Genomic DNA, 25,192 nt, shown 5'->3' on the forward strand with positions numbered 1-25,192 from the left:
CAGCGCTCCGCCCCTATTGGGCTTGGCTTTAAACTAGTTCTTTCCAGTTTATTTTGTAGGTGGAGGGACTCCGTGAAAGAATGTAAATGCTCCTCTCTGGATTTGAATTACAGGCCTGAACCTTGAGCATACCAACAACACCCTCCGTCAGTGCATCGATAAGAACGTATTTTAGCAACACGCACTTAGGGCAGAATAATTGTGTTAGGGAAGGGTGCTAGGAATGTTCATGATCGGTAAATACGAGCAAAATCAAAAACATGACTACTGAACTTCTCTCAAAAGGGTGTGTGGGTTGCTGTGACGTTGGTGAAATGTATACATTGATTAATAAATTATACATACATGCCAACATTTAGAAACACCCGAAAACGCGATTTGGGAAACATTTGGAATAAAATGAAATTGGCCATTTACTTGCACTTTTAGAAGTTTAAGTGGGAGAAGGGAAATATATCGATAATTTGGCTTTTAACAATATTGCGGGTAACACGATAATAAAGAATAAACGCACGAATAATTTAAACATGAATTTATGATAACGGGGAAAAAACTCCTGGGCGTAAAAACTAAAGAAAGTGAAGCTCGGGGTTTCATTCAGCTCTAAAACTGCAATCTCCCTGAAAGGACGCTAAAGCAAAACGTATGCTTTAAAGAAGATATGCACGGGCATGGCCGAGCAGTGCACGCCATCGACCATCTCCCCCCCACCCCAAGCCAATCCTCTCGCACCCACATCGAGGCATAAATATACACAAAGCTGCCTTGTGTGTGTGTCACCCGCCCAAAAGCTCTTCTCCAAGGACCTTGGCCAGATAGCCGATACCAAGATCCTGGGAGGGGTGCAGGACTCAATCAGTACACGATATTGAGACTACCGTGGCTACATTTGCTGATGTACACCCAGTGTGGTATTTTCTTTATATATTTTTATATCCAATAGCAAACAACAATAGGACAACTATTTTTGTGTTAGATTAATATTTTGGATGTTGGCTGTTTATGCACCTTCATCCGATGGTATAGTCTCACGACAAGTTTGTGTATTCAGTTACGGCTGAGAATGACATTTCAAAACAGTTACGCCGTTTTCGTAGCACATTTGCCACGAAACTTGCGTAAGTGAAAAGGGATACTACGTTGGGAGAGTATACTACTAAATAAAAGAGAAGAAACTTGAATTGAATAAAGCACAACCTTCATCGTTCCCATTTCGAAATTTGGTATGTTGTTTTTATCGATCTTCAAAACAATGGAAGGATTTCGATGCTGCAGAAGTAGGTTCTGTAACCAAATGCCCCGCCTCCAGGAGTAATTGGTTTAGCCCATCGCACATATAAACCAGGCGTAGGCGTCGCTTCTTTACAGATGCAGCTTTAGATATTAGGTACTGTGCTCTGGATCAGCGCCTGTTAGACGAGCCCTCTAGACCTGCCCGTTGCTATTTGCTCTTAGGCAATTAGTACCAGCAAAAAACATTTACAAAAACGAATAAGTGATAAAACTCCCCAGTCTCCACTAACCCGCCAGCTGCAGAAGACTGCCAGCCCCCAGCCTGTGCGGTCGGGCTATGCGCCGCACGGGAGCCCTGGTCAAGAAAAAAACCGACCGTATTGTGAGAAGGTAGAGGCGGAGATCAGAGGCGGCCGAGCCGCTGGAACCGAAACAAGAAAGGGTGAGGAGACCGGGGGTAAGGCAGCCCACGGAGCGGGAAGGGTAGACCCGAACAGAAGGAGCAAGGGGGCGTGGACCCCCGCCGGGGAGGTCGAGCGCGAGAGGCGCCTCGGCTCATGCTGAGGAGAGTCGAGTCCGTCATGTGCGGCCGCGGCATTGCAGCGCTCTGCCCGTGGGAGGCCGCACCGCTGGAGGCGCGGGGTCCTCAGTGGGCGAAGCCGCCGCCCAGGGGGACCGGCCGAGGCTTCCGCCCCCGCTGGCAGAGGAGAGTCGGAGGCCGCAAAGGGGGCGGGGGCCGGGCCATGCCACCGCACAAGCCGTACCCTGCAATGGTGCCCGGCCCCCTACGACGGGTGCCCCGCCTGCGCCCTATCAATCTGCAGGGCATGCAGGCGCCGCTCAACACCAACCAGTTCCTGATGCAGGAGAAGTACCAGCTCATGCACCTGCGATCCGACTCGGTGGGCAGCACTGAGAGCGGCGACGGCTCGGACTGCGAGATGGACCCGCTGGACATGGACCAGTACCTGTACGTCCTGGAGAACGCGCACGGGGCCCTCCTGGACGAGGACTCCCCTCCCCGGCAAGGCAGAAGGCGGCGGCGCGGGGAGGAGGTGCCACCCAGCCCCCACAGGACTACAGACCAGCAGATTGACCTCTTCTTTGGAAGCTTCCTGGTGCCTGAGCTGATCATTCAGGAGGACAGCAGCATGCAGTATTTCCCCTCCGAAGACGACGTTCTGGAGAGCGAGCAGTTCATGGAGAGGGACTTCCAGGAGTTCTGCAGCAAGATCTCCTTGGTCCAGTGACAGTATAAGAACACTTACCGCGCGACGAAACCCAGACCGCTCAGAAAAGCCACACAACGCACGGTAAATTAAGATGGCACAGTCAAAAAAGCATAGGACGCCCTTCATCCCACATAGACATCACACTACATGGGGTAAATACAGCATGTAAGATACACAATTTAGATTGCACCAACCATCACACAGCCCTTTAAAACCTCTACGAGGCCCACGCATCCCACCTAATCATATAGCGCACAGTGAAACACAATAAAGAAAAAAACGACATACTGCATTAATTACTCGTGGCACAAATATTGTGCAGAATTTACCTTACTGCATACCACACTAAAACTGACAACATAAAAAATACAGATATGAAAAACACATCTTTAGAATAACATTGTCGACATAACTTAGCAAATTCCAAACCTTTCTTAGAGGCCGAATACGTCAAAGGAGTATACGCACCCATAAGTTAGAGATAAGAGCAACAAATACAGCCTTGAACCCTCACCTTCCATTGAGCGATATTGATAAATGATAGCACGGTACACGTCCTGTACACAGTAACGATACACAACATATAGAAAATCCACACATTCCACGGCAGTGTTGTAACTAGTACAGAACGGAAAACCCACAAACTGCATAATGAAACTGAAAACACTTGTGACGCTGTAAATTAGGGAATGCATGACAACATAGTAATTGTACACGCGGTAAGAACCAGATCAGAGGGAAGAGCGGTCTGACACTCCCACGTACTTGTGATTTCATTGCCCTTTTTTGTTAAAACAGATATATATTTATGGTTTTATATTTTTGGTAAGAAAACGATAAAAGAAAAATTGAGATTCTTGGGGGCCCGATTGTTTGTCTTTTGGACCATTGACATTTCTCATTAAAAATTCGGGGGATGGACCGGCTCTCGATGGAATTATGGTATTCTGTGGACTTAATTGACTTGCTTGCCAAAAATTGTATTGCCTTCATACAATCAACACTGCTGACGGTCATGGCAGAAGCCAGATTGCATTTGTGCCGAATCCTGCAAGCATCGGCTACTATTTCTTGCTCACATGTTTTTCTAATGCAACGGTTTGCCTGTGCTGGGGTGAGGGGCATTTTATCCTAGGCTAAGGGTGCGCGCGCGACAGGAAGGACGGATCCGATGCTCAAATTAATTTCGCTGCAGGTGGCGACTGAAGCACTTTTATGTAAAAAAGATTGTATGTTTTTATATATGTCACCTTCGTTTATTTTTTCATACGATGTGCCTGTCCCGTCATTGTCGTTCAGCCTGTCAGTGTAAATACATTTGAATAACCTTCATTGTATTCGTTACATCTCTGTATATTTTTTTTTTGAAGTTTCAGCAATTGTACGACTCTTCGATTTGGCGTGCCTGAATAATAAAATGCTGTTTGGCGATTGTTTTTTTTCTAAAACGTTCTGGACAACTTAGATTATCAGGTTAGTCATATGAATCTGTAATGCCAAAATAATGTATTTTTGCAACTCGATCCATTTTCAGTATTTGAACCATTAATGATTGCGGACAGACTACAGTAGTAAGGTATGCATTTTGCTGTTGCTGGTCTGTGCATTTGTTCCTACGCCCAAGCTATCGTCATTAAGAATGCATTTTGAGCGCGCATTCAGTATTTGTGCTTGTTCAGCAGGGGCATCTTAACAGAGGCTCCAATGCTGCAGCGTGTAGAACTGATGCATGAGCTAATATTTTCAAGATGGACATATAGAAATCTAGCTTAAAGAATGACCCTGGCCCTTAAATATGCATGCCGTCGGTGTCTCTGTTTAAAAGGGGGGAGTGGGGGATTAATATCCGTCAACATTTCATCACGATGCTCAAATGACACCTTGAAGACAACACAAACAATTGGGCACAAAAATAGTGCGCATGATAAAGGACTCAACTTTTATGGCAAGTTCTTCTTTATGGCTTTGTGGAGGAACTTGCTTTGGTTTTGCATGTTTGAACGATTTTAGATTACTCACGAACTGGTTGAAGGGGCTCCTCTTCACCTAGTTTAGTTGACTTTTGTTTGGTATGTCTCATATCAGTAATTGATGTTAAATTGAAATGTTCACAGTCTGAGAAGCCAGGCTGTCTGTTGACTCAAGTAAGCTCAGTGTTATATAAACATGTAGGTACCCTCTTGAGTGTACCAGAAATAGCTATAATTCCTCCACAATATTAAGTTCCATAAGGTTATTGAATCATTTTAAGTCTTGAAAGTATTTTGTGCCTCCCATCCTAGCTAATTTTAAAGGGTTTCTGTGAGTGCAAATCAAGGGATAGTGTGAGATTTGGGGATTGGATTTGTCGGAGAAGAGTCTAGTTAGCAGTGTTCCCTGACAGTCTGTAGCCTAACCCTAGGATGCTATCTAAGCTTCTCAGTGCCACATCTCTGTTTAGTGGATTTGCCCTACTGTGGCAGATCTCCCATGGTAACGCAAGTAAAGTTTGTTTTTCAGTTAAAACGGCACATAAAGTAATATTTGCTTTTCTGAAGAATCGGAAAAACACTGAATTTAGATGCACTACTTCTGTTTTGGTGTCTGCTGGTGCCAAACAGTACAAGTGCACCTGCTATATCGAAGTACTTTTCTGTGATGGATGCTCCCCCCCCCCCCCCCCCCATGACGCACTTGGGCCATGCTTAGTCACTTAATATGCCCATGTACACATCTACAAAGGTCTTAGGACCTACTTCCACTTTCATTTTGGGAGCATAGTGACCAACAGGTATGCAGCTGAACTCTAGGGTCAGTCCAGGGCAAAGAGCACCTCCATGATGTCATCCTGCTTTACTGTAAGCAAGACAGAGCTTTGCTTTGTGGAGGTTGAGGCATCAGAATTGTGACAACAAAGGTCACTGTGCATATAGATGCCTCCAGAATCGATGTCTTCTCATAAAACGCTGCACCCAACACACCTGTTCTTAGGTTTACATTGTAATTGTCTAAAACATGCATATAGTAGCTGCAGCCCTTCAGACAGATGGATCGTGGACCATATTGTTACCCTGTTAGATACAGATTCGCCATGCAGAGAGTTCCATGACTGGTTTTGGTGAAACTGGTCATTCTGCATACATTAACTCAGAAAATGTGTTGTTATTGTATAAACTGTAGACAGTACAGCAGGAACTTTCCTCATATGTGCTGCAGATGGTGTAGTTTCCTCAAAACGTGTATGGACCCAATTCTGAGCCTGCATTCATATTTAGATACAGTCCCAGGATAACAAAGTTAAACTTGCAATTCCACTGTTTCCATGTCAAAAATAAGCTTGGAACTTATAGTGCCGAAATAAGGCTTGACACTTGGCAACATCACCTGTGCAAAACACGGAGAGTACATTTAATGGAAACATACTGAGCTGTGCTTGTTCTCTGTTCCTAGATTGAAAATGGACTATAACAGTACACACTGCACAGAATACAAAGGCAAAGTGTCTTGTGCAACTGTCACAATGCCCGAAAGGAACACAGTTCCCATCCTTCTTTAAAAAACCCAAAAGCCTACTACTCACAAGCTTGTTAAAAATAAATGCTTGGATGTCTTTAGATAAACAAAATTCCACCAACCGAGACCTACAATGTACAACATTCATTCTTGTAAAATGCACACGTAAATGATGCAAGGCATACCGCATGAGATAACACATCCATCCTGCTTTAAATTATTTTCATACAGCAACATTTGCTGTAACTAAAGTTCCTACAGCTATGAGATAGTTTCTTAGCAAGCTACTCCCCTTCGATTAGATAGAGCAGAAATATGCCCGGATCAGACAGTGAAAATACATTAACCCATTTCTTGAATTCTCGAGGCAAAGAACAGGACACAGAGACACTGGCTTGCAATAATTGAGCGCAAATCGCTTACAGCCCCAGTCCACTTCTTCTTTAAATTCACACGAGGCGAAGAAACTGCAGCACAGCCAAGCACCAATACTTAGTAATTCTTTTTATTTTATTTTATTCTCACAATCGGTATGGACATAAGACCAACGCGTTTCAGCCGTAGCCTTCGGCAGGGTCATTGAGTTTAGAAGTGCAAACAATCCTTTTAAAGGGAACCACCCCTCTAACACATCATAATTAAAAACAATGCATAGACTGCTGCTCATTAGGATCAATGGCGCAATTCTTCGACCATGTTAAGTTTTGTCACATATATAACTAACATTTTCTTCTGTGTGTGTGTGTAGATATATGAGATCCATTTCTATACCTTTGGTCTGTGATTTTAATATTTCAATACAGATAAAAATAAAGTAGTTTTTCTCCCAACAGCACCCATATAGTGTTGATGGGGAGTCCCAAAATGCGATTTCCCCATGCAGTTTCCCATAGGGGTTTTAGATACAACTATAGCCCACCGCTGAACAGAATTACACCAAATGTGGCAGAGAGCAAGACCTTGGTCCAGAGTGTTTTTTGTAATTTGGTGTAAATCTGTTCAGTAGTTTTGGTGTTACTAAAGAAAAAAGATTTATGTATATCTAGAGACGCAGAGCCACCCACCAGCAGCAGTGCTGTGATTGGCTGGCTGCAGCCTGAGAAAAGTTGCCACCATTTTGTGAATCTGGACACGATGCCCAGGGTAGGGGAGAATAAAGTATAAATAGGAGATAAGGATCAGGATAGAGCTATCCTGACCCCATGGGACTGATTGAGGGGGTCTGTGAGGGATCCCTCATTGGCAAGAAATTGTCCAAAAACTTTTTATTTATGGTACGCAAGGATCTGGGCCACTCCCCCTGTGTATAAATCTGCAGCGAAATCCAGACCCCAATTAAAAAAAACACACCCAGTCTCCCATCCATACAGCCGCTCACACACACAGTCCATGATACATCCACTCAAGACCGCTCACAGACCCATACAGGCTCTCACACACCCACACCCACTCGCTTCCTTACAGCCATTCATGCACCTACTCAAAGATCCAGAAAACCACTCCGACACACATACAGCCACTCACCCAGTCATACCGAGAAACCACTCGGCCATTTACACACTCATACAGCCATTCACCCACTTACAGACCCAGAGAACCACTCCTCAAAAATCTATTCAGACCCTCGCAGTCGCACACCCATTTGGAGACCCAGAAAAACACTCGTACACCCATTAACACACCCAGACTGACCTACTTACACAAACACTCACACACCCATAAAGCCGCTCACCCACCAACAGACCCACAAAACCACTCATACACCCACTCAGACCCATACAGCCACTCACGTAAGTGCCCCATTTCCCCCACAAAGTGCTGGTTCCAGGGGCCAAAATCGGCCTGGGAAGGGGGGCCAGCTTGACCCTACCCCATTAAATATAGTGCTGGGGGATTGGGTCCCCGGGGCCGAAATCTGCCTGGGGAGGGAGGACGCATGCCCCCTCTCTCTGAAATGTTGCAAATGGCCCTGGGGATGGGGCCCACAGCGGCAGGTGTCATGTCCCCTTGAAAAATCTGCCAGACCTTGGGGAAGGAGTCCCTGGGTCCAAAAGCGGCCTGGGGAGGGGGCCTGCGGGTTGGCTACCTTTGGGGAGTTGGCCACAGGGCCTGGTCACGTTGTGGCCAACCCCTTTAGCCTTGCACAGTGTGGGGTTGGCTGCATGCTGTGTGTGGTGGCGGTTCGATTAACTTATCGTAATTAAGTATTACTTTGTGTAAAAAAAAAAACTAGAAATTCACTGGAAAAAACGAAAGGTTACAAGGACAATCTGGTTAGGAAATAGCTTTAAAAACTAAGAAATTCACTGGTTAAAACAAAAGGTTACAAGGACGATCTGGTTAGGAAATAGTATTAAAGATTCCCTAAGAAAACCACAGGGTACAGTAAAGTTAAAGTTAGGTTCAGATTTTATACACATAAAACCATAGGAATTCAGCAGTTCTAGTTCTGTCAAGAAACTATAACGAGCGCCCTAGGTTATGGTATGCCAAATGATCTTCCTCTATATTTCAACACTGAATGATTATTGGTTGATCTAATAGGTGTAGATTTTGGGAAGGGCTCTGGACAGGGCTAATGAGGTACTAGTCTACATAAGTACAAGGTGGATGTTGAAGGTTTTGTTGGAGACATGTGCGCACTTTTATCAATCAGTGTGTGACGTGCGTGAGAGAGGTTGGGGGATAATAGAAGCATTGGGGAGCAGGTCTGTGGGAGATGAGAATGAGGTCATCCATATTACCTTGTGAGTGGTTGGCTGAGGAGTGAATGTTGGATTGGTGGTAGTTTGGGAGAAAGGGCAGCAGGGGTGGCATTCACGAGACAGATAAATGAAGCATCTTGGGTTGATACTTAATATTGTTGGCTATTTAGTTGTGGGTTGGAATGGAAAACAGGTTGTGGCTGTGACGTGTCAGAATGTGGCGGGATCATCTAGGGTGGAGTGGCATAGGAGTATATCTGAAGTAGGGAAGTCAGAAGGCTACTGATAATAGTTGCGGAGGTCGGTAGTCTTGGACCGGATGAGAATAGTGGTTAGGTGCCCAAGTAGGTGTCTATGGGCATGGAACGCTAAAATCAAATGTTGCTTTATCAGGCTCAGCATAAGGGCTGCAGGAATTGTAATGATGCAGCGGAGTAATGAGTAAAGTACAGAGACGAGGTATATTTTCAACAAATGAGGTACATGAGTAGTAAACGGTACAGGGTGCATTAGTCACTGAGAAGGGGTGAGCACACCAAATCTAAAACCTAAGGTGCACAGAGGGACCCGACGTTCTTGTGTGGGAGCAAAGCAGGTACAGTAAAGATTGTAAGGAGATCAGTTAGTCAGAACATTGGGGTACCAGTCACTGGAAATGATTCAGTGCACTGGCGCAGAAGGCACCATTCACTCAAATGGGCAGGATAAGCGTAATGCAGGCAGGCCACTCACGAATCGGGATCCCAGAATGAGTTGTAGTTCTTGGAATGTTGGAGAAGCAGGAGATGAGTGGCAGGTAGTCAATTCCTGTTGTGACGAGGAGCAGGTGGGCGAAATTAGACCTCGGGCTTTCTTGTACCCTCAACAACATACTGAGCACACGACCAGTACAGCTTTGCAGTCCAGCTATTTAACATTGTCAATATTACAGTTGAGAAGACAGATGCACGGGTGGCTTCAGGAGTCCCCTCACTGATGGCGTGGGTTGGTTGTTTTGATGTTCAGAATGATTCCAAACTATGAATGTCACCCCGAAAAATGTTGATTACTTCAGCAGATATTTGGTGTTTCTATTTAGGCGCTTCATCCCGTCCATCTTTACTGTCACAACTTCAGCATCGCCTAAACATCTTCTACAGAAATTGCTTCTTTCGGGAGCCGTAGAATTGTTCCCAGCAGCCCACGACGATTAAGGTTTTGACTCCATATTTTAATGTTGCCAAAAAGACTGGGGCATTCAATACTAATGAACGTTATTTTGATCTGTTGTCCATTTATCTCTGAGTGTTATTTTTTTTTTTTTAGTTCGTGTCTGGATGCTCCTTCAAGGACACGCTTTAGCCCGCTTGCTAGGTCCACTATTCCAAGGGTTAGTAACACTCTTCCACCATGACAGTTTCTTTGAAAAAAGCCAGATTCAGTGTAGACACTCGCCACATGTACTCGGCAATCTCACAAAGATTTTTCTAGTCGTGTCCAGCCTTTGTCTAAGGACTTACCCTTTCATTAAAAATATTGTTCAGCGGATCTGGTGGCTTAATGTATCCTTTCCAAGATTACATCGTGCTACTCCGTGCCACATTGGTGATGCTATCTAGCCAGTTCTTTGCACTGTAACTGATGTATCAATCTGGGACACTGCAGACAGGCTGGTCCCTGAATTGCAGAAATCTACCTCATCAGTATATATGAGTTTGGACTTTTGTCTGCAAATACTTGCCACAAACTGTGAATGTGAGGCTTACATGGAATGTAGACCTGTCTTCCATTCTCACTTAGAATGCTAGATAAAAATGGCACATAGCAAAAGGGAATTGTTTAGTACCTCGGTTTTAATATTATTTGGCCATCTGTCCAGGGTAGTTTCTAAGGTCGCTGGAGCTAGTAGTCTCTTGCATCCAAGTCGCAAACTTCGCCAGATTTAGTGAGGGCAAATTTAGCTTCAGTTACTAAATACATTTGAGACTATAATCTGTGTAACACAACAGTTTGTTTTTTAAAAAGATGCAGTTCTGTGAAGCTGCATACAGATAAAACCTTATGCTTCTGATTTTCAAAAATATGTTAACATCTCAATTAAAATGTCGCATTCTTTTAGGATTTTAAAAATATTCCTGATGAAAGGGCCATGTAATATTTTCTTTTTTTTTACCAAGAGACGTTTTGTAGCTTTGTGTAAGTCAAAATTCTATATTTGAAAAATACTTGTTTTATAACATACAAAATAATACATGCGTGCCTGCACATTCCCCCCTTAAATATATATCTGCAGTAGGCACCATTTGTGTTGTAATATAAGGGTGGCAGACTGTGTAGCATCAAAGATTTCATCCAATTCTAAAATGTAAAATATATTGTCTTTATTCAAAATCGGGTAAAGCAGTTACCTTAGGAACCCAGCATAATCATAGGAAAAACAAGGGCACTAAATTGTCAATTTTATTTCATAATTTAAATCTGTGTTTAGATATTTTTCAGTTCAAAGACTTCAATTCAGCTTTTGAATAACTAAAGAGGCGAGCAGATTCTTTGTCTTGCTAACAGAGCCTCCTTAACCCCTAAACTGCTGCCCCCCCCCCGTGGTTCCATTGTTATCGGAAGACTTAGGAGCATGATGAATGGTGGAAAATTTGTGGCTCCCCACAGATTTCAGATGATTTCCTCACAAACATGAGGAAAGTGTGTAGTCTGCAGCGCAGTGTGAATCCATGTAAAGCACACTATCCTGGACGTGTGTCTAGTTTTCAGAACTGTCTGGGTCTGGTAGGTTTTCACAGGTGGCAGCCTACCCAAGCCTGCCCATGGCAGCCATTCACCATTGCAAGTGGAACAATATTGGGAGTTAATCACACCCTCCTAGTCCATATGTTAAAACAACACCCATATAATTCAAATGTCTTCTTGTTTGGCATTAGGATGGAATTTCTTAGTCTGCAGGGGAGTAGAAAGACTAGTAATTTTAGGGGTGAGGGTGGGGTGGATTTTGCCATACACTGGGCTTTCTGACCCCCAGGGGGCAAATTGGGGAAAACCTCATGTCTGCCCCAGGACGGAAGGCAAACAGATAGGTTTGTTCCTTTTTTGGGATTGGGGGTTTGGCTTAGGCCAAAGTGCAACACCCACACAACTTTCTTTTGCCACAAAGGCAAAATTCTGGTGCCGGGTGGACTTTCTATCCACCTCCCCCGGGGGCATATTTGGGGCAATCTCACCAATCTGCCCCAAAGGGGGACTGAAATACACTATTGCCCCTTTTGGGGAAGGGGTATGGCTCGGTGCCAAGTTAAGGCCAAACCCTCCTTTTGTTTTGGCTGCTTTTTGAATCGTTTAGTGGGCCTTTTGCCTCCCGAAGGCCTATTGGGGGGGGAATACCCCAATCCAACCGCGAAGGGGGGGATTCTATTGGTCCGTGAGTTGGGGAGAGCAGGGTCCATGATTGGGGAGGGGGAGCAAATTGGTATAATTATCCCAATCCACCTGAGGGGCAAAAAGACTGTCGGCTTCTTGTTGGGGTGAGGGCATGGCAGCCCCTAAACCTATTTTTTTTAAAAAGGAAAACAATCCCTGGTGTCCAGTGGGCTTTTTGCTTCCCCCGGGAGGCAGACTAGGGGTAATCACCGCTCCTGCCCTCCAGGAGGGAGCGGATTAATGTCACCATAGTTTTTGGGGATGCTGGGGAATGGCCATGCCCATAGTGGGCAGCCCCTACCCATATTTATTGTAAAAATAGGCCCTGGTGCCTAGTACTGGGCTTGCTATCTTTGTGGGATGGGGGCATGGCCATGCCCATGGTGGGCAGCCCACCACTATTTAAAAAAGAATAAAAAAGTTCCCAGGTGTCTAGTGGGCTATCTACCCCTCCCCTGGGTGGGGGCAGTTTGGGTGTAATCACCTTCATCTGCCATTGGTGGTGGGGGGGCAGAAAGACTAGTTTTCGTTTGGGGAGGGCTGGGGACATGGCCATGCCAATAGTTGGCAGCCGCCACCCCTATGTTTATGTTGACAACAGACCCTTGTGTCTAGTGGGCTTTCTTCCCCCCACCCCCGGGGGGAAATTGGGAGTAATGACCCCCATTTGCCCAGGAGAGGAGAAAGACTGTTCTCATATGGGGGTGGGGCACAAGTCCTTGCCCAACCACTCTTCCTAAATCCCAGGTGTCTAGTGGGTAGATCCCTGCTTGGGCATTGCTCTCCTATGGTGATCCACAAGCAGGGATTCACTGGGGAGAGACATCATTGGAAAAGGGAGATTCTCCTCTTTCCAACAATACCTCCTCTGCCCCAATCAGTGCTGGGGGGGGGGGGGGAGTAGGGAGTGAGATGTGCCCCCTGAGCACTGATGCAGTGAAAGAAACCAAGCTCTTCATCTTGTTTTCCTTTCACTTTAGTGTAATGATGTCAGCGCACCTGGCGAGCTGATCAACATTACACTAAAGAATAAAGAAAAAAAGGCTCGAGGTGTAAAAAAAAGAATAATACAGGAATCCCTCTGGTGTTCTGCACCAGAGGGGCCTTTATTTACCTTCCCAGTGTTGGCCGATGGCAGACAGACTCACTGGGGAGGTAGTGCGGGCGTCAGCCATTAGCCAATACCCGCACCCATTGGTCGACACCCACCCTGAAGGGGTTAATTATTTCTTACTCCTTGCGTATATTTTGAGCCCAGCAACGCCCAACAATTTAGGGAAATTTTAGTCTGATCAATATTGAAGGGATTATTAAGGTACCTCAGAGTATGTACCCTTGCTTTTTCATGCAAGGCAGTTGTATAGTTCAGATGTCACCTCTTACATATTAGCCAAAGAACGGAGTGACAGTAATTTTCTTTTATTTCGGCTCTCTGTTTGATCCCATTTAGTGTTTGGATCTTCTAAGAGCTTCCTCACATATTTGTGGTGTACTTTTATATGGAATTCCTGAATTAAATGACTTACTGAATAGTCTGCATAACATTTACAGAGCCCCCCCGCCAATTGATGTCAAGGCTGAGAGTCCGGAAAGGTCAATATGTATTGTTCACTTGAGGGACTTTTAAAACACCATGCCCAAATACTTGTGATTTGATACTGAACTATTGAGCACACCTCTACATCATGCGAACTTGCTCTCTTTCAAGCCGAATGTTAATACGTTTGTCTTGTCTTTATTTAACTTCGTTTTTCTAGGAATGCTCAAACATTAATATGTTTGGATTGCTCCTTCTGAAGCCCAACACTTGGACAATTCTGACTATTGACTCTTCAGGGTTAGGTTGTATTGGACTGGGTAGCATATTGTCTTCTTCTGCAGACTATATCATTGTTCTGTGAGAGAGAAGAAATTCTATAGCAGCATTTGAAACTTTTGGTATTTGAAACCTATTGTTCTGGCTTTTCCCTTCTTTCTCCTGATTCTTCGTGAAAGGTAGATTAAGTCTGCACAGGTAATAATGCTGAAGTGTATTATCTGAGCTCACAGGCTAGATAGAGCCTGCTTTCATTCACCCTTTCATGGGAATTGGACCAAATGTATTTTGATTCAATAGGTCCATCCTGAAGGGAAGTGACAGGCCAAGCAGGTCACAGCTCAAAAGTTACTACTCTCCACCCTAGTAGAGTTTGAGCAATTAGACCATTCCCTACATTGATTTTTCCACAATCTGTGGACCGTGCGGAGCATCTCTAGTTTAGTTCTTAGATGGCGAGGCGTCAAAACTACCTGGGAAATGCATCGCTGAAGAACTGGTCTGGGAAGTTGCAATAGGAATTTCCTTCATTTCTGGTGATTGACATGAATTGAATGCAAGAGAAGTACCACAGCTTTGATTTGGATTGCTTCAGTCGTGCTTTGCCAGCAGTGTTTTCCTTCTCTTTAGTCGAAGAACCAGTTTCTGGACTTTTGTTAAGAAACTCCCCCCCCCCCCCATCCTACTAAAGATACTGACTCTTCCCCTACTAAGAACACCTGAAAGCTTGATTTCTGAAAGGTAAGCCTTATATTAGATGACTACATCTATTGATCTCCTTTTTTGAATTTCTTATCCTGCAAATAGATGGATTAAGAGTAATTTTAGTAAAAAAAAATTCTACGTGTCGGATATTACGGATTGTTTTAAAGGTATTGGATGGAGATGCTTCCCGCATAGTAAATGGGTGTGTGCCCCTGTCTTGGGTTCCTGACTACTTGTAAAACTGGTTAATTTGCTTTTTGTTTGACCCTGGTACCATGCAAATCCAGCATGTGAGCAGAAACCTAGGCCTGTCCCCGACTGCTAGGAAAGAGCCTGTCTGTGGCCAAGAAATTTTCAACAATAATGCCTTATGATAGGCATTGGACTACGTGTCCCTTTCTTGGGTGCATCAAATAAAGCAGCGTTGGCAGCATAACTGTTTTGTCAGTTTTTAGTGTGACCAGAACTTTTTTCTCTGTCAAAGTGTGGTCCACAAATTCCTCTCGTATCTTAACGTGTGTAACAATAACAACGTTTTGGTAGTTTTATGTGAATCTGATAGGCAGAACGATAACTTTAATAATCAGATTACTGAACTGCTTAAACAAGTTCCTTTACATTTGTGGTCTGAACATTCAAATGATGTGGTTGTGTTATTTCTGTGGAGCCAGTCAAGAATAAAAGAAACAAAAGTGCATCCTGCAGGTTCTGAAGCCAAAGCTGCAATTCAATCTCTCATCTCAGCTTTGATTTAGCAGCATGTTTATTGCCCAGTGCGAGTGATAGCAATAGTCTCACTCATTGCTTTTTAATTTCTCCATTGGCACTCATCACCAAACACTGAATGGCAATCATTAGCCACAACTTCACCATAGAAAGCCATATGTGGAGTCTGTTCATTTCTGCCTGCTACAGTTTTGGGCCACAAACACTGTAAATACGAGGCAGCTCATTGCAATGACTCTCACCGATCACATTGCATCCAGTGCATTCTAGTGCGTATCCAGGGACTAAGGGCCATATGCATGAACACGTTTTCCCATAGACACAGAATGGGTAAAACCCTTTGATACATCTGGCCCTTAGTTCTTTAGTGATAGAGATCCTGCTGCGGTGCACTCAATGGGGGAAGGAAAAGTGAAGGCCGTACATATATTCATCATATGCATCAGTTGTTTCTCCCTAACTGGTAGATATGATGACCTTTATAATGTGATTTAATTATATTGATGGGCATGAAACATGCATTTTATTATCAGAAATTGACGGATCAATAAGTTTAATTTGAATCAGCTATTGGCTTTCAAGGAGCAGTGCATCTTTGGTTTCATCTTATGATTGTACAACAGGTTGTTAGTACTTTATGGTTTGCCACAAGGCGTAGAATACACTTTGGTGGGGTGATTCTAAAGTTTTTTAGAGCTAACTTTAATATGCGGTGCTTACTCCGGATAGTAAATGCTGAAAGACACCAGGGAACCTCATGTGCCACTGTTTCAGAAGGTGACTGTGAATAACAATTATCTGATGAACTAGCAGTTCTCCCATGGAAACGGTCTGATAATTCCCTGTTCCAGAAACCTAGAAATAAAAATGAAAGAAAGACATCAAAAAGGGAGGAAAGATTGCACGAGGAAAACATGAATATAGAAAGAAGACCAGACAAAATGCAAGTTACGGAAAGCTAGGGTGCAACAGTGAAACACTTTTTTAAACGCTAGGAGGGGGGAGAGAGATGGTCATACGGCAAAGGATTGCATGCAAAGAAGAGAAGAGCAGGAAAAGGAGGACTCTGAGACGGACATCCCAAACGAGATCGGATCCAGAGAGATATGAACGAGCGGGTGAACCTGACACACAGACTCCTAACCAGATGAAGAGGCAGGCACAATGGTCCCAGGTCTTTAAACCTTAAACCTGCAATGACCCAGTGTACAATCATGGCTACCCTGGTGGGTATCTAGATGGTGAGGGGTTAACTTGGTTGTCTTCCCCCATTCTATTTCTTTTTTTATTTTAAAGCAAGCAAAAATAAGAACAGCAGAATAGAAAAGGTTTCGAGTCACCAGTTCCCTTACAACACTGGTTCTTAACCTGTGATCTGGGGATCCCTGGAGCCTACTCTGCCACTGCTTAGAAAATTAAATAATATTAACACATCAAGTAAGTGTATATAAATAAATAATTCAAACTGAACATTTTGAAACGAGAAGGAATTTGAAATTGGTGGCTAACAAGTTTGTATCAGATTGGCTTGTGGGAGCAGTGCAAGTGAGTCAACCAATATATAATTCGCGATGTGTGGCCTCTCTTGAATTTAGAAAATCTCCAACCTTCCCATTAAAAATTTGTTTTATATACTTGTGAATTAAATTAAACATTTCTTCATTTGTGTATTTGTTTAATGAACGCTTTTGTCTGTACATTTTTTTGTATTGTATTGTGGTTCAAATAATTGAAATTGATTAGGCAGGGGTCCCAGGCTTCAAGTAATGACTCAGTGGCTGTCCCTGGATTCCTGTAATGATTAAGTGGAGTTCCACAAAAGTCAAAAGGTAAAGAACCACTACCTTACTAGATGTCGAGCAACAGATTTATTAAAATAATAAAATGGGAAGAGTAGGCGGCCATGGCAAATCACCCAAGCAATAAATGCTTGGGAAAGCTTAAAAACAGAAAATTGGAAAGCCATTGATACCATAAAAAAAAAGAGATGGGCAGAACAGAAACTATTTAAAAGAAAGGAGCTAAAGAGTAAACCACTGATATCAGGCGGTAGAAAATACAGGGCAAGAACAGAAACGGGAAAAGAGGCTGAAAGTCTGAAGTATTCGGACTACAGAAAGACAAAAATTATTTTACTTAACTTGCTCACCAATACTGATATCTACCGCTGGTTCTCTCGGGGGTCGACGAAGAGGGCTTTCAGTGGACACCAGGGACAGGAGACCCGAAAAAAGCAGACCAAGGGTAGCGGCACGAGTACCCACAGAGAAAAGAAAGCCTCTGAACTAGGAAACATTCTTTTTGTCCAATTAATAAACTAAAACCTTTATTGCAGTTAGAGCAGCGAACATTTTACTAAATGATCATTTAAATTTGTCCTAGTTGCGACTAGGCCTGAAGCTTTCATTGCGGATTTAAAATGTTTTTTGAGAAAGTGCGTTCGTGTTTTTTTTTTTTCTTTGTCGTAACGTGATGACCTTGAACAGCTTAGAAGAGTAGCTAATTGTTTTGCTTGTAGAGCAGTAAATTTACTTGATTGTCGGTTTATGATTTACTGTGTGTGTTAGGATAGGAAAGAGCCTTCTGTACCAGGGGGGCCAGACTGTTGCTGTCTTCAAGGCCATGCAGAAGTGGGAGCCTTTGTTTGTCAATGAGATCGTAGGGAGTTTACCTGCACCAAGACGACAGCGTAACCTGATTGGCCCCATCTTTAGGGGGTATGAGGGAACCCGCTCTGAACTGATTGTATTATTTTAGCTATGTGGCTTAGTTTAGCTATGGCAGATCCTATCCTGACTCAGCTGAGGGAAGACTTTGCCCTAACTCTGCTACTGGAGACCCCATATTCCGAAGTAATGGAGTTAGACTCTTGAGCATTTCTGCCTTTTACCTTGAACCTTAACGTGGTTCATTTCAGACCAAGACCATCTGCTTAGGATTTCCCTATTGCCGCTTTAGATGCTTATCTTAGAATTAGGCAGTTCCTTTATGGAACTTGTATATCTTCTATTTTGCATTTTGTACTCTATGTTGATCTGCATTGTCTTTTACTTGATGTATCTCAGGGGACTGCTTAACAATACTGAATTTTATGCTATTTGATTGATTAATGATTACCGAATGAATGAAGCTAGAAACTTTGAATAAACTGTTAATAAACATTTAGGGCTGGAAACTATTAGCTAACGTTCTTGTAGAGTCAAATTGGTTTCACTAATTGATGTTCGCTCCCAAGATACACTTTCAGCTAATTACTAACAGTCCATATGACTAGTGGTGTCACACCAAAGCCGAAAGGTATAGAAAACTACTCTGCATCACTCCTGACTCAAATTCTGCCTTCTCAAAAAAGCAAAATACTGATTAAGAGACAGTCTATCTTCTTCTGTCATTTGGGAACAACAGTTAGTAATCTCCATGCCTCACATTGGCCCTGTGTGCTATGGCTGTTGCCAGTGGCTACCGTCCATTGGGGGATGGAGGATCCTACCATCTTCCAGTCATCACAAAGGGAATCATTAGCGAAACTGAGGGCATGAATACAGGCCATCATATCTTCTAATAATCCAGTTTCACATGAGAACTAGTTGTAAGAGTACCTGAGTTGTAGCCCTCTTAAATGGATTGTGCTTGCAAACCTGCCTTTCACTAGCTGGTTTACAAGAGAAAGTACATGCACCGAGGCCTCGCTCAAGCTAAGCTTTCCTAAGATCCATCTATTTGGTGATTAACAGAGAAGCCAAGGACCATGGCGGGGCAATTGGAAGTTGTCATTCATGACAATGCCTAAATCTCTCAGCTGCTGCACTGTTCCTGCTGCTACTGGTGCACAATGCTGAGCTGAAGGAAGACTACAGTTTTGTCTGCATTGCTCCTTATCCAACCCAGGAAAGTATAAAGTAAATCAGGTGGAGGGCGAAGAAGTGTGTGTGTGTGTGTGTGTTTGGATGTGCTGGGGTAGAGGAGAGGGTTCATCCAGGCCTAATTGTGCCCACACAGTTCCCACTTGACATTATGGGTATTCTTGACACCTTTCTGGCTATCCATAACATAGTTATGGGAACCTATCTTCAACAGTTAATGAGCGCTCACAACATGATTGTGGCCTAGTCTTGAAATATGACAGGCATTTTTTGACAAGATTCTATCAATTTTTTATAATGATGTGTGGTGTGGTTTATTTCTTGTTATTTTTATTGCACTATATATTCCATGCTTTCTTTGTGTTTTTGATTGCACTGTATAATATATGACCATGGTTGGAATCTTGAATGATCATGATTCTCTTGCCTATGTCATTCTGAAGACTTTACGGAACGTAAGTACTGCTGACATTTTTGTGCGGTGGATGTTACTTAAGCAGGAGGAATTCCACCCCAACTCAGGTACCCACTGTTCATCTCCGGGGGCCATGGGGTCAATTTGTGTGGGAAGCTGTCATTTCCCCCTTTTTTCAGTGTTTTTGTCAATCACGCCATCTTCGCGCCCTGTTCCATGCGCCCTGCAGTTGCACTCACTTCAGCGTTCTTTGTGCTCGCGGTGCCATCGCATTCGCTCGAGCGTTTATGCTAGCTGTGCCTTCCATTTACTACACTTGCTCCTGCTCGCGCTAACCTCATCTCACCCTGCCGGTGTTTCTTGGTGGTTCCACGTGCTCTTTCTCTGCCTTGCGCCCTACCAGCATCCCACCGTGCTGCCTATCATCTACGCTCCATTTCTCTGTCCTCGGTGAACTGTTTTCCAACGTGGGCATTATTTCGCTACAACGAAACTTCTACAATCACAATCTTACCTGTTTCGTGTTTGTACAGTTTACGTCTTCCTGACTCCTCAGTCTTCAGCCATGATTCATTCTGCACATCTTGCTGCCATCGTTCTTGATTACTGGCTGCAATCTACCATCGAGCTTCACTGGATGGTCTACTTCCTGTATATTCCTGGTTGATCAGCACTCCGTGTGGACATTTTGGTTACTGCAGCCAAAAACAAAAAAACTTTATTGTCCTTTTCTTCATTCACATTACAATTGCGCACTGTTTTTCTTGTACAGTTTTTTTTCTATTCTTTTCTCTCCTTTGTTTTCTTACTGTTGTTCATCATTACTAATCTTTTTTGCTTTCCAGGTTTAGATTTCGTTTTATGGACAAACATTCCCTGTATTGTATTCATATACCATTGTACCACTATGCAAACAGTCACATCTCCCAGTCCTTTTCTCTAAGAGCCAGGTGAACCACCTTTGAAATGGCGTTTATGGTACAGATCTTTCAATGCATACTTGGGTGCAATTGATGGTCTTAAGTTTAAGGCAGATAGAAAACATAGTCTGCTATATTATTACCGAGGGGTAGAAGGACAAAATGTATTTGATCATTTACCAGAATACACTGGGCAGGATAGCGAAGATCTTGATGAATTTCAATTAGTTGTGAAACAATAGAGTGCATACTTTGAAGGTAAAGTTAATTTAGTGGTACACAGACAGGTGTTTTACTCATGTTCAAGGTCCAAATGAATCTATTGACTCCTATGTGACTGCTCTAAAAATGTTGGCTGTATATTATGATTTTGAGAGTTTTACCTCTCCGCTCATCAGAGACCAGATTGTTTGCAGATGCCATTACAAAAAGATTCAACAAAAATAGTTGTCATGCAAAAATCCATCATTAGATGAAGCTATTGATATTGCAAAAAGCATTGGAAGTTCACAACTTGATGCTAAGCAAATAGAAGCCGCTGTATCTGTTTCTGGGGTAGCTGTTGTCAATGCGACCACCAAACCTTTTTTCATGGGCGGCCCCAGTAGCAACAATTCTAAAGGGGCAAGTTCAGGAGATAATATTTTCAGAGGAGGTAAAAGCACTGTTACTGCACGTAACTTTCCTAAGTTGCAATGTTTTAGATGTGGATCATCTACTCCTGTTTCTAATTAAAAAAATTGCCCAGCAGCTTCACAAGAAAGTTGGAAATGTAAAAAAAAAAAAAAGGGCATTTTGGCAAGGTTTGCAGAGGTGGCAAACGTTTTCCTATAAGGAGCGTTCAAGATTACACAGTGTACAATGAACAAGATATAGTCGAAAAAAAAGGTTGATGAACTTTTTCTATTTGTAGATTGTGTAGAAGTTAATAATGTTCAAACCAGTAAAGACATTACTGATCCTTTAATACACTTTGAAATTGATGGGTGTGGTATTCCACTACTTATTGATTCTGGGGCAAGGATTACCATCATTTCAGTTGACAGATACAAAGAGTTATGGCCTCCCAAGGTGTTACCTCCTGATGTTATCACCACTGCGTTTGAAGGAAGCAGAATTGAATTGAGTGGGTATTTTTGGCCTGATATCAAATTTGAAAGCAAAACTATTCATGGTAAAGTTTATGTGACGTTTAAAGGTATCAATGTTTTGGGATGGTTGCACCACGCTGAGTTTGATATGATCATCAAACCTGGACAGAAAACCCTGTCTCCTTGGTTAATGCTGTAGGTGTCCAGGTCCCTTCGAAAAATAAGTTTGAGGCCGTTTTTCAAGAAAAAATGGGAAGATCAAAAATGTTTTTCATTCTATCCAAGTCAAAGAGGATGTTTCTCCCGTTAAGCACAAACTTCGTAATGTTCCTCACAGCATCAGAAGTGAGTTATCTGCTATGTTAACTAAATTGAAGGGATTATTGAAAAGGTGGATGCTACTTTCTGGTTGTGTCCCATTGTTCTTGCCAAAAAGAAGTCTGGTGAATTACGTCTCTGTGTAGACTTGAGGTCCCTTAACGTAATTTGGGTTGAATGTTTTCCCTTCCACGAATTCATGATTTAATCACTGCTGTTGGTCAATCCTAATGGTTTTCGAAATTTGATTTGTGAGCAGCATATCATCAGGTGGTCTTAGATAAGCTTTAGTTACACCTGATGGTACCTTTCAATTTTGTCGCATGCCATTTGGATTGGCCTCAGCAGCCTCTGTTTTCCAAAAGGTGATGACCAATATGTTTAAGGATGTACCCAATGTTGTTATTTTTCAAGATGACATTTTGGTGCATATTCTTAAACTGGAAAAACACAAGGAAATTATTGAACAGGTTATCAGTACTTTACTAATGAATAGTGTAACATTAAGAGATGACAAGTGTATTTTTGCAGTTAACGAAATTGAGTACTTGGGTCACATTCTTTCACATGAGGGTGTCAAACCAAAGCCCAGCATTGTCGAACGCATTGTCAATGCTCCTCATCCTGCCAATAAGTAACAACTTAAGGCATTTATGGGCTTGTGTGAGTTCTATGGGAAGTTTATAAAAACATTGCTGGTCTTACAGAATGTTTCAGAGATCTAAAGAAAAGTGCAGATTTTATTTGGATTTCTACATGTCAAGAGCATTTTCAATTCATTTAGGAGAGCATCCAGTTCTTAGGGTATGGGGGCAGTTTTGTCTCAAATGGTGGAAACGAAGTGACAGTCGGTTTTGTGTCAAGAAGAATGAAGGAGGTTGAACTCATATATTCTGTCATTGAGAAAGAAATGCTTTTGTATGGGGAATTGAAAAGTTCAAGCCCTATGTATGGGGAAGAAACTTTTATCTGAGAACTTATCATTAGCCTTTAGTAGACATCTTGTTAGGTAACAAAATAAAGAGAACCCCAGCCAGACTGTCGCGTCTGTCCACTAAATTGCTTGAGTTTAATTTCTCTGTACTTCATATTGCAGATGGCAAGACCATTAAGGCAGATTTCATTATCCAGGCTTCATGTACAGGATTGCAATGAACACTCTAAGGTGTTTGAGGATGTTGAAGAGTGCATTATTGCAAGTGTCGAAGAACACTCTAAGGTGTTTGAGGATGTTGAAGAGTGCATTATTGCAAGTGTCGAAGACACAGTAATCTGTCCCAATATGAGTCATTGGCTGGATGCGTTAAAATCTGATTCTGTTTCGAAACATGTTATGAACCTGTTTGTTACCGGTTGGGCTAAAGAAAGGTCCATTGATATTGAGTTACAACCTTACTGGAAGGTGGTTGATGAGCTTTCAGTTGAGAACGATTTACTTGTCAGGGGAGGGAGGTTATTCCTCCAAAATGTCTCGGACGTAAAATTCTTGAAACTGCTCATTTAGGCCACTTGGGAGTGACTGCCACCAAATGCAAATTCTGCAATGATTTCTGGTGGCCCAGTATTGATTGAGAAGTAGAGGCATTGGTGAGGGAATGTGTACAATGCTCATACAGTGATAAACACCTCACTACTGTCTCACCTGTACCGAGGCCTGTTCCTTGTCCAGAAAGAGTATGGCAGAGGGTAGCAGTAGATTTCCTGGGACCGTTTCATGTGTTACCCAACAACATGAAATATTTTATTGTATTGTTAGATCACCTGTCCAGATGGGTGGAAGTCGGGTGTTTCTGAGCTCAACACCAAGTCTGTCATTCGGTTCTTGCAAGATATTTTCAGTAGGGAGGGTACCTCCGAAGAATTATTGTCTGGACAACGGTGTACAATGTACTTCAACTAGTATGCAAGCGTTTCTAATCAAAACTGGTGTGAAAACATCTACGCTCTCCACTTTATCATCCTCAAGCAAATGGAAAGGATTCAACAGAGTACTAGTTGAATGTATTCAGAGTGCTGTCAAATCTAGGGTTGGTTGTGAGACTGCTGTTAGAGATGTGGTATGGGCGTATAGAACCACGCCTCAATCAATCTCTGGATCTGTGCCATTTGAATTGAGAGGTAGGAAGGTGAGTTCGACATTGAATCCTTTCTGGAAGATCAAGGCGTTGGGTGGTGGTTGCAGTGTATTTGAGGAAGCTAGTAAGGTGAAATGTGCTGGTGACAATTTCAATCGTAAGAGATGTGAAAAATTGACTGATCATTGTAAGAAAAGAATCGTGAATTTTTCTATTGGTGAATGGGTGTGTGTCAAAGAACCGTTGTTATTACAAAAAGGGTACTCAAAATGTAGGCATCCGGCTTGTATTGAGGAGATCAAAGGTCATGATGTCAAACTAAGCAATGGCCAGTGGTGGGACATGTCTGGACCATCTTTTTTCACTCTATTTAAATCGGACAACTCTGGTCATCCTAGCCAGCCAGTCTAGGTCCGTTTCACTTGCTTTTAAACGGTTGTTGGTTTACCTGGAATAAATAGTTTTTTGGTAATAACCAGCCACCTTTTAATACTTGCACCACCTTTCACAATCACTCTTCCCAACAAAAACCTGCTCTGTCTTTTTTTTTTTTGTTCCCTGAAAAAAAAGAGAGATGTGTGGTGTGTTTCTTGTTATTCTTATTGCACTATGTATAACATGCTTTCTTTGTGTTTTTGATTGCACAGTATATCATATGACAGTGGTTGGAATCTTGCAAGACCATGATTCTCTTGCCTATGTCATTCTGTTCCTGGAATGTTTGTGTTTGACTTGTTGGGCAGTTTATGCCTATTCCCTGGGCCCTCTGGACCAGATTACTTTGAACACAATACATTGAGGATTTAAACTCATTGTTGTCTTCGACTAGACTTTACATGATGACCCATGCCAAATGCGTTATTGGCGTTCTTGATTAAAGTGATACTGTTCCCGCCATCATAGTTGCCTGTCTTTGATGTACACTAGGCATTCTTGCTGACTCTGGATATCTCTGGCATGATGGTGACTCATTCTTGACATATTTTAGAAATTCTTGGTGGCAGTCTGGCTATCCCTGAATAGTGGCTCATGCTTAACATATTGTCGCCAGTTAGACAACTCCTCCACATCTTTGACATAATAGCGACCACTTTTTTGATATTGTAGATGTCTTGACATAATTGTGACTTTTTGTTGCATGTATATGGCACTGGTGTATTGGTGCTCATCAATGGCTTATCATTGATGTTCAT

At 42.8% G+C, this 25,192-nt stretch overlaps 1 protein-coding gene across 1 annotated transcript; it reads left to right on the top strand.

The window, feature by feature from the left end:
• The first annotated feature begins 1,370 nt into the window (after positions 1 to 1,370).
• On the top strand, positions 1,371 to 3,913 carry LOC146797718 (uncharacterized). Its single transcript, XM_085624881.1, has one exon. The coding sequence runs from the start codon at positions 1,791 to 1,793 to the stop codon at positions 2,481 to 2,483; it is 693 nt and encodes a 230-aa protein (XP_085481007.1). The 5' UTR covers positions 1,371 to 1,790; the 3' UTR covers positions 2,484 to 3,913.
• Positions 3,914 to 25,192: the final 21,279 nt, after the last annotated feature.

Source organism: Triturus cristatus, chromosome 9, assembly GCF_964204655.1.
Source record: "Triturus cristatus chromosome 9, aTriCri1.1, whole genome shotgun sequence".
NCBI lineage: Eukaryota > Metazoa > Chordata > Amphibia > Caudata > Salamandridae > Triturus > Triturus cristatus.

What these genes read in the sequence shown, in the direction of transcription:
- LOC146797718 (XM_085624881.1), top strand. Translation starts at nt 1,791, where the DNA reads ATGCTGAGGAGAGTCGAGTCCGTCATGTGCGGCCGCGGCATTGCAGCG.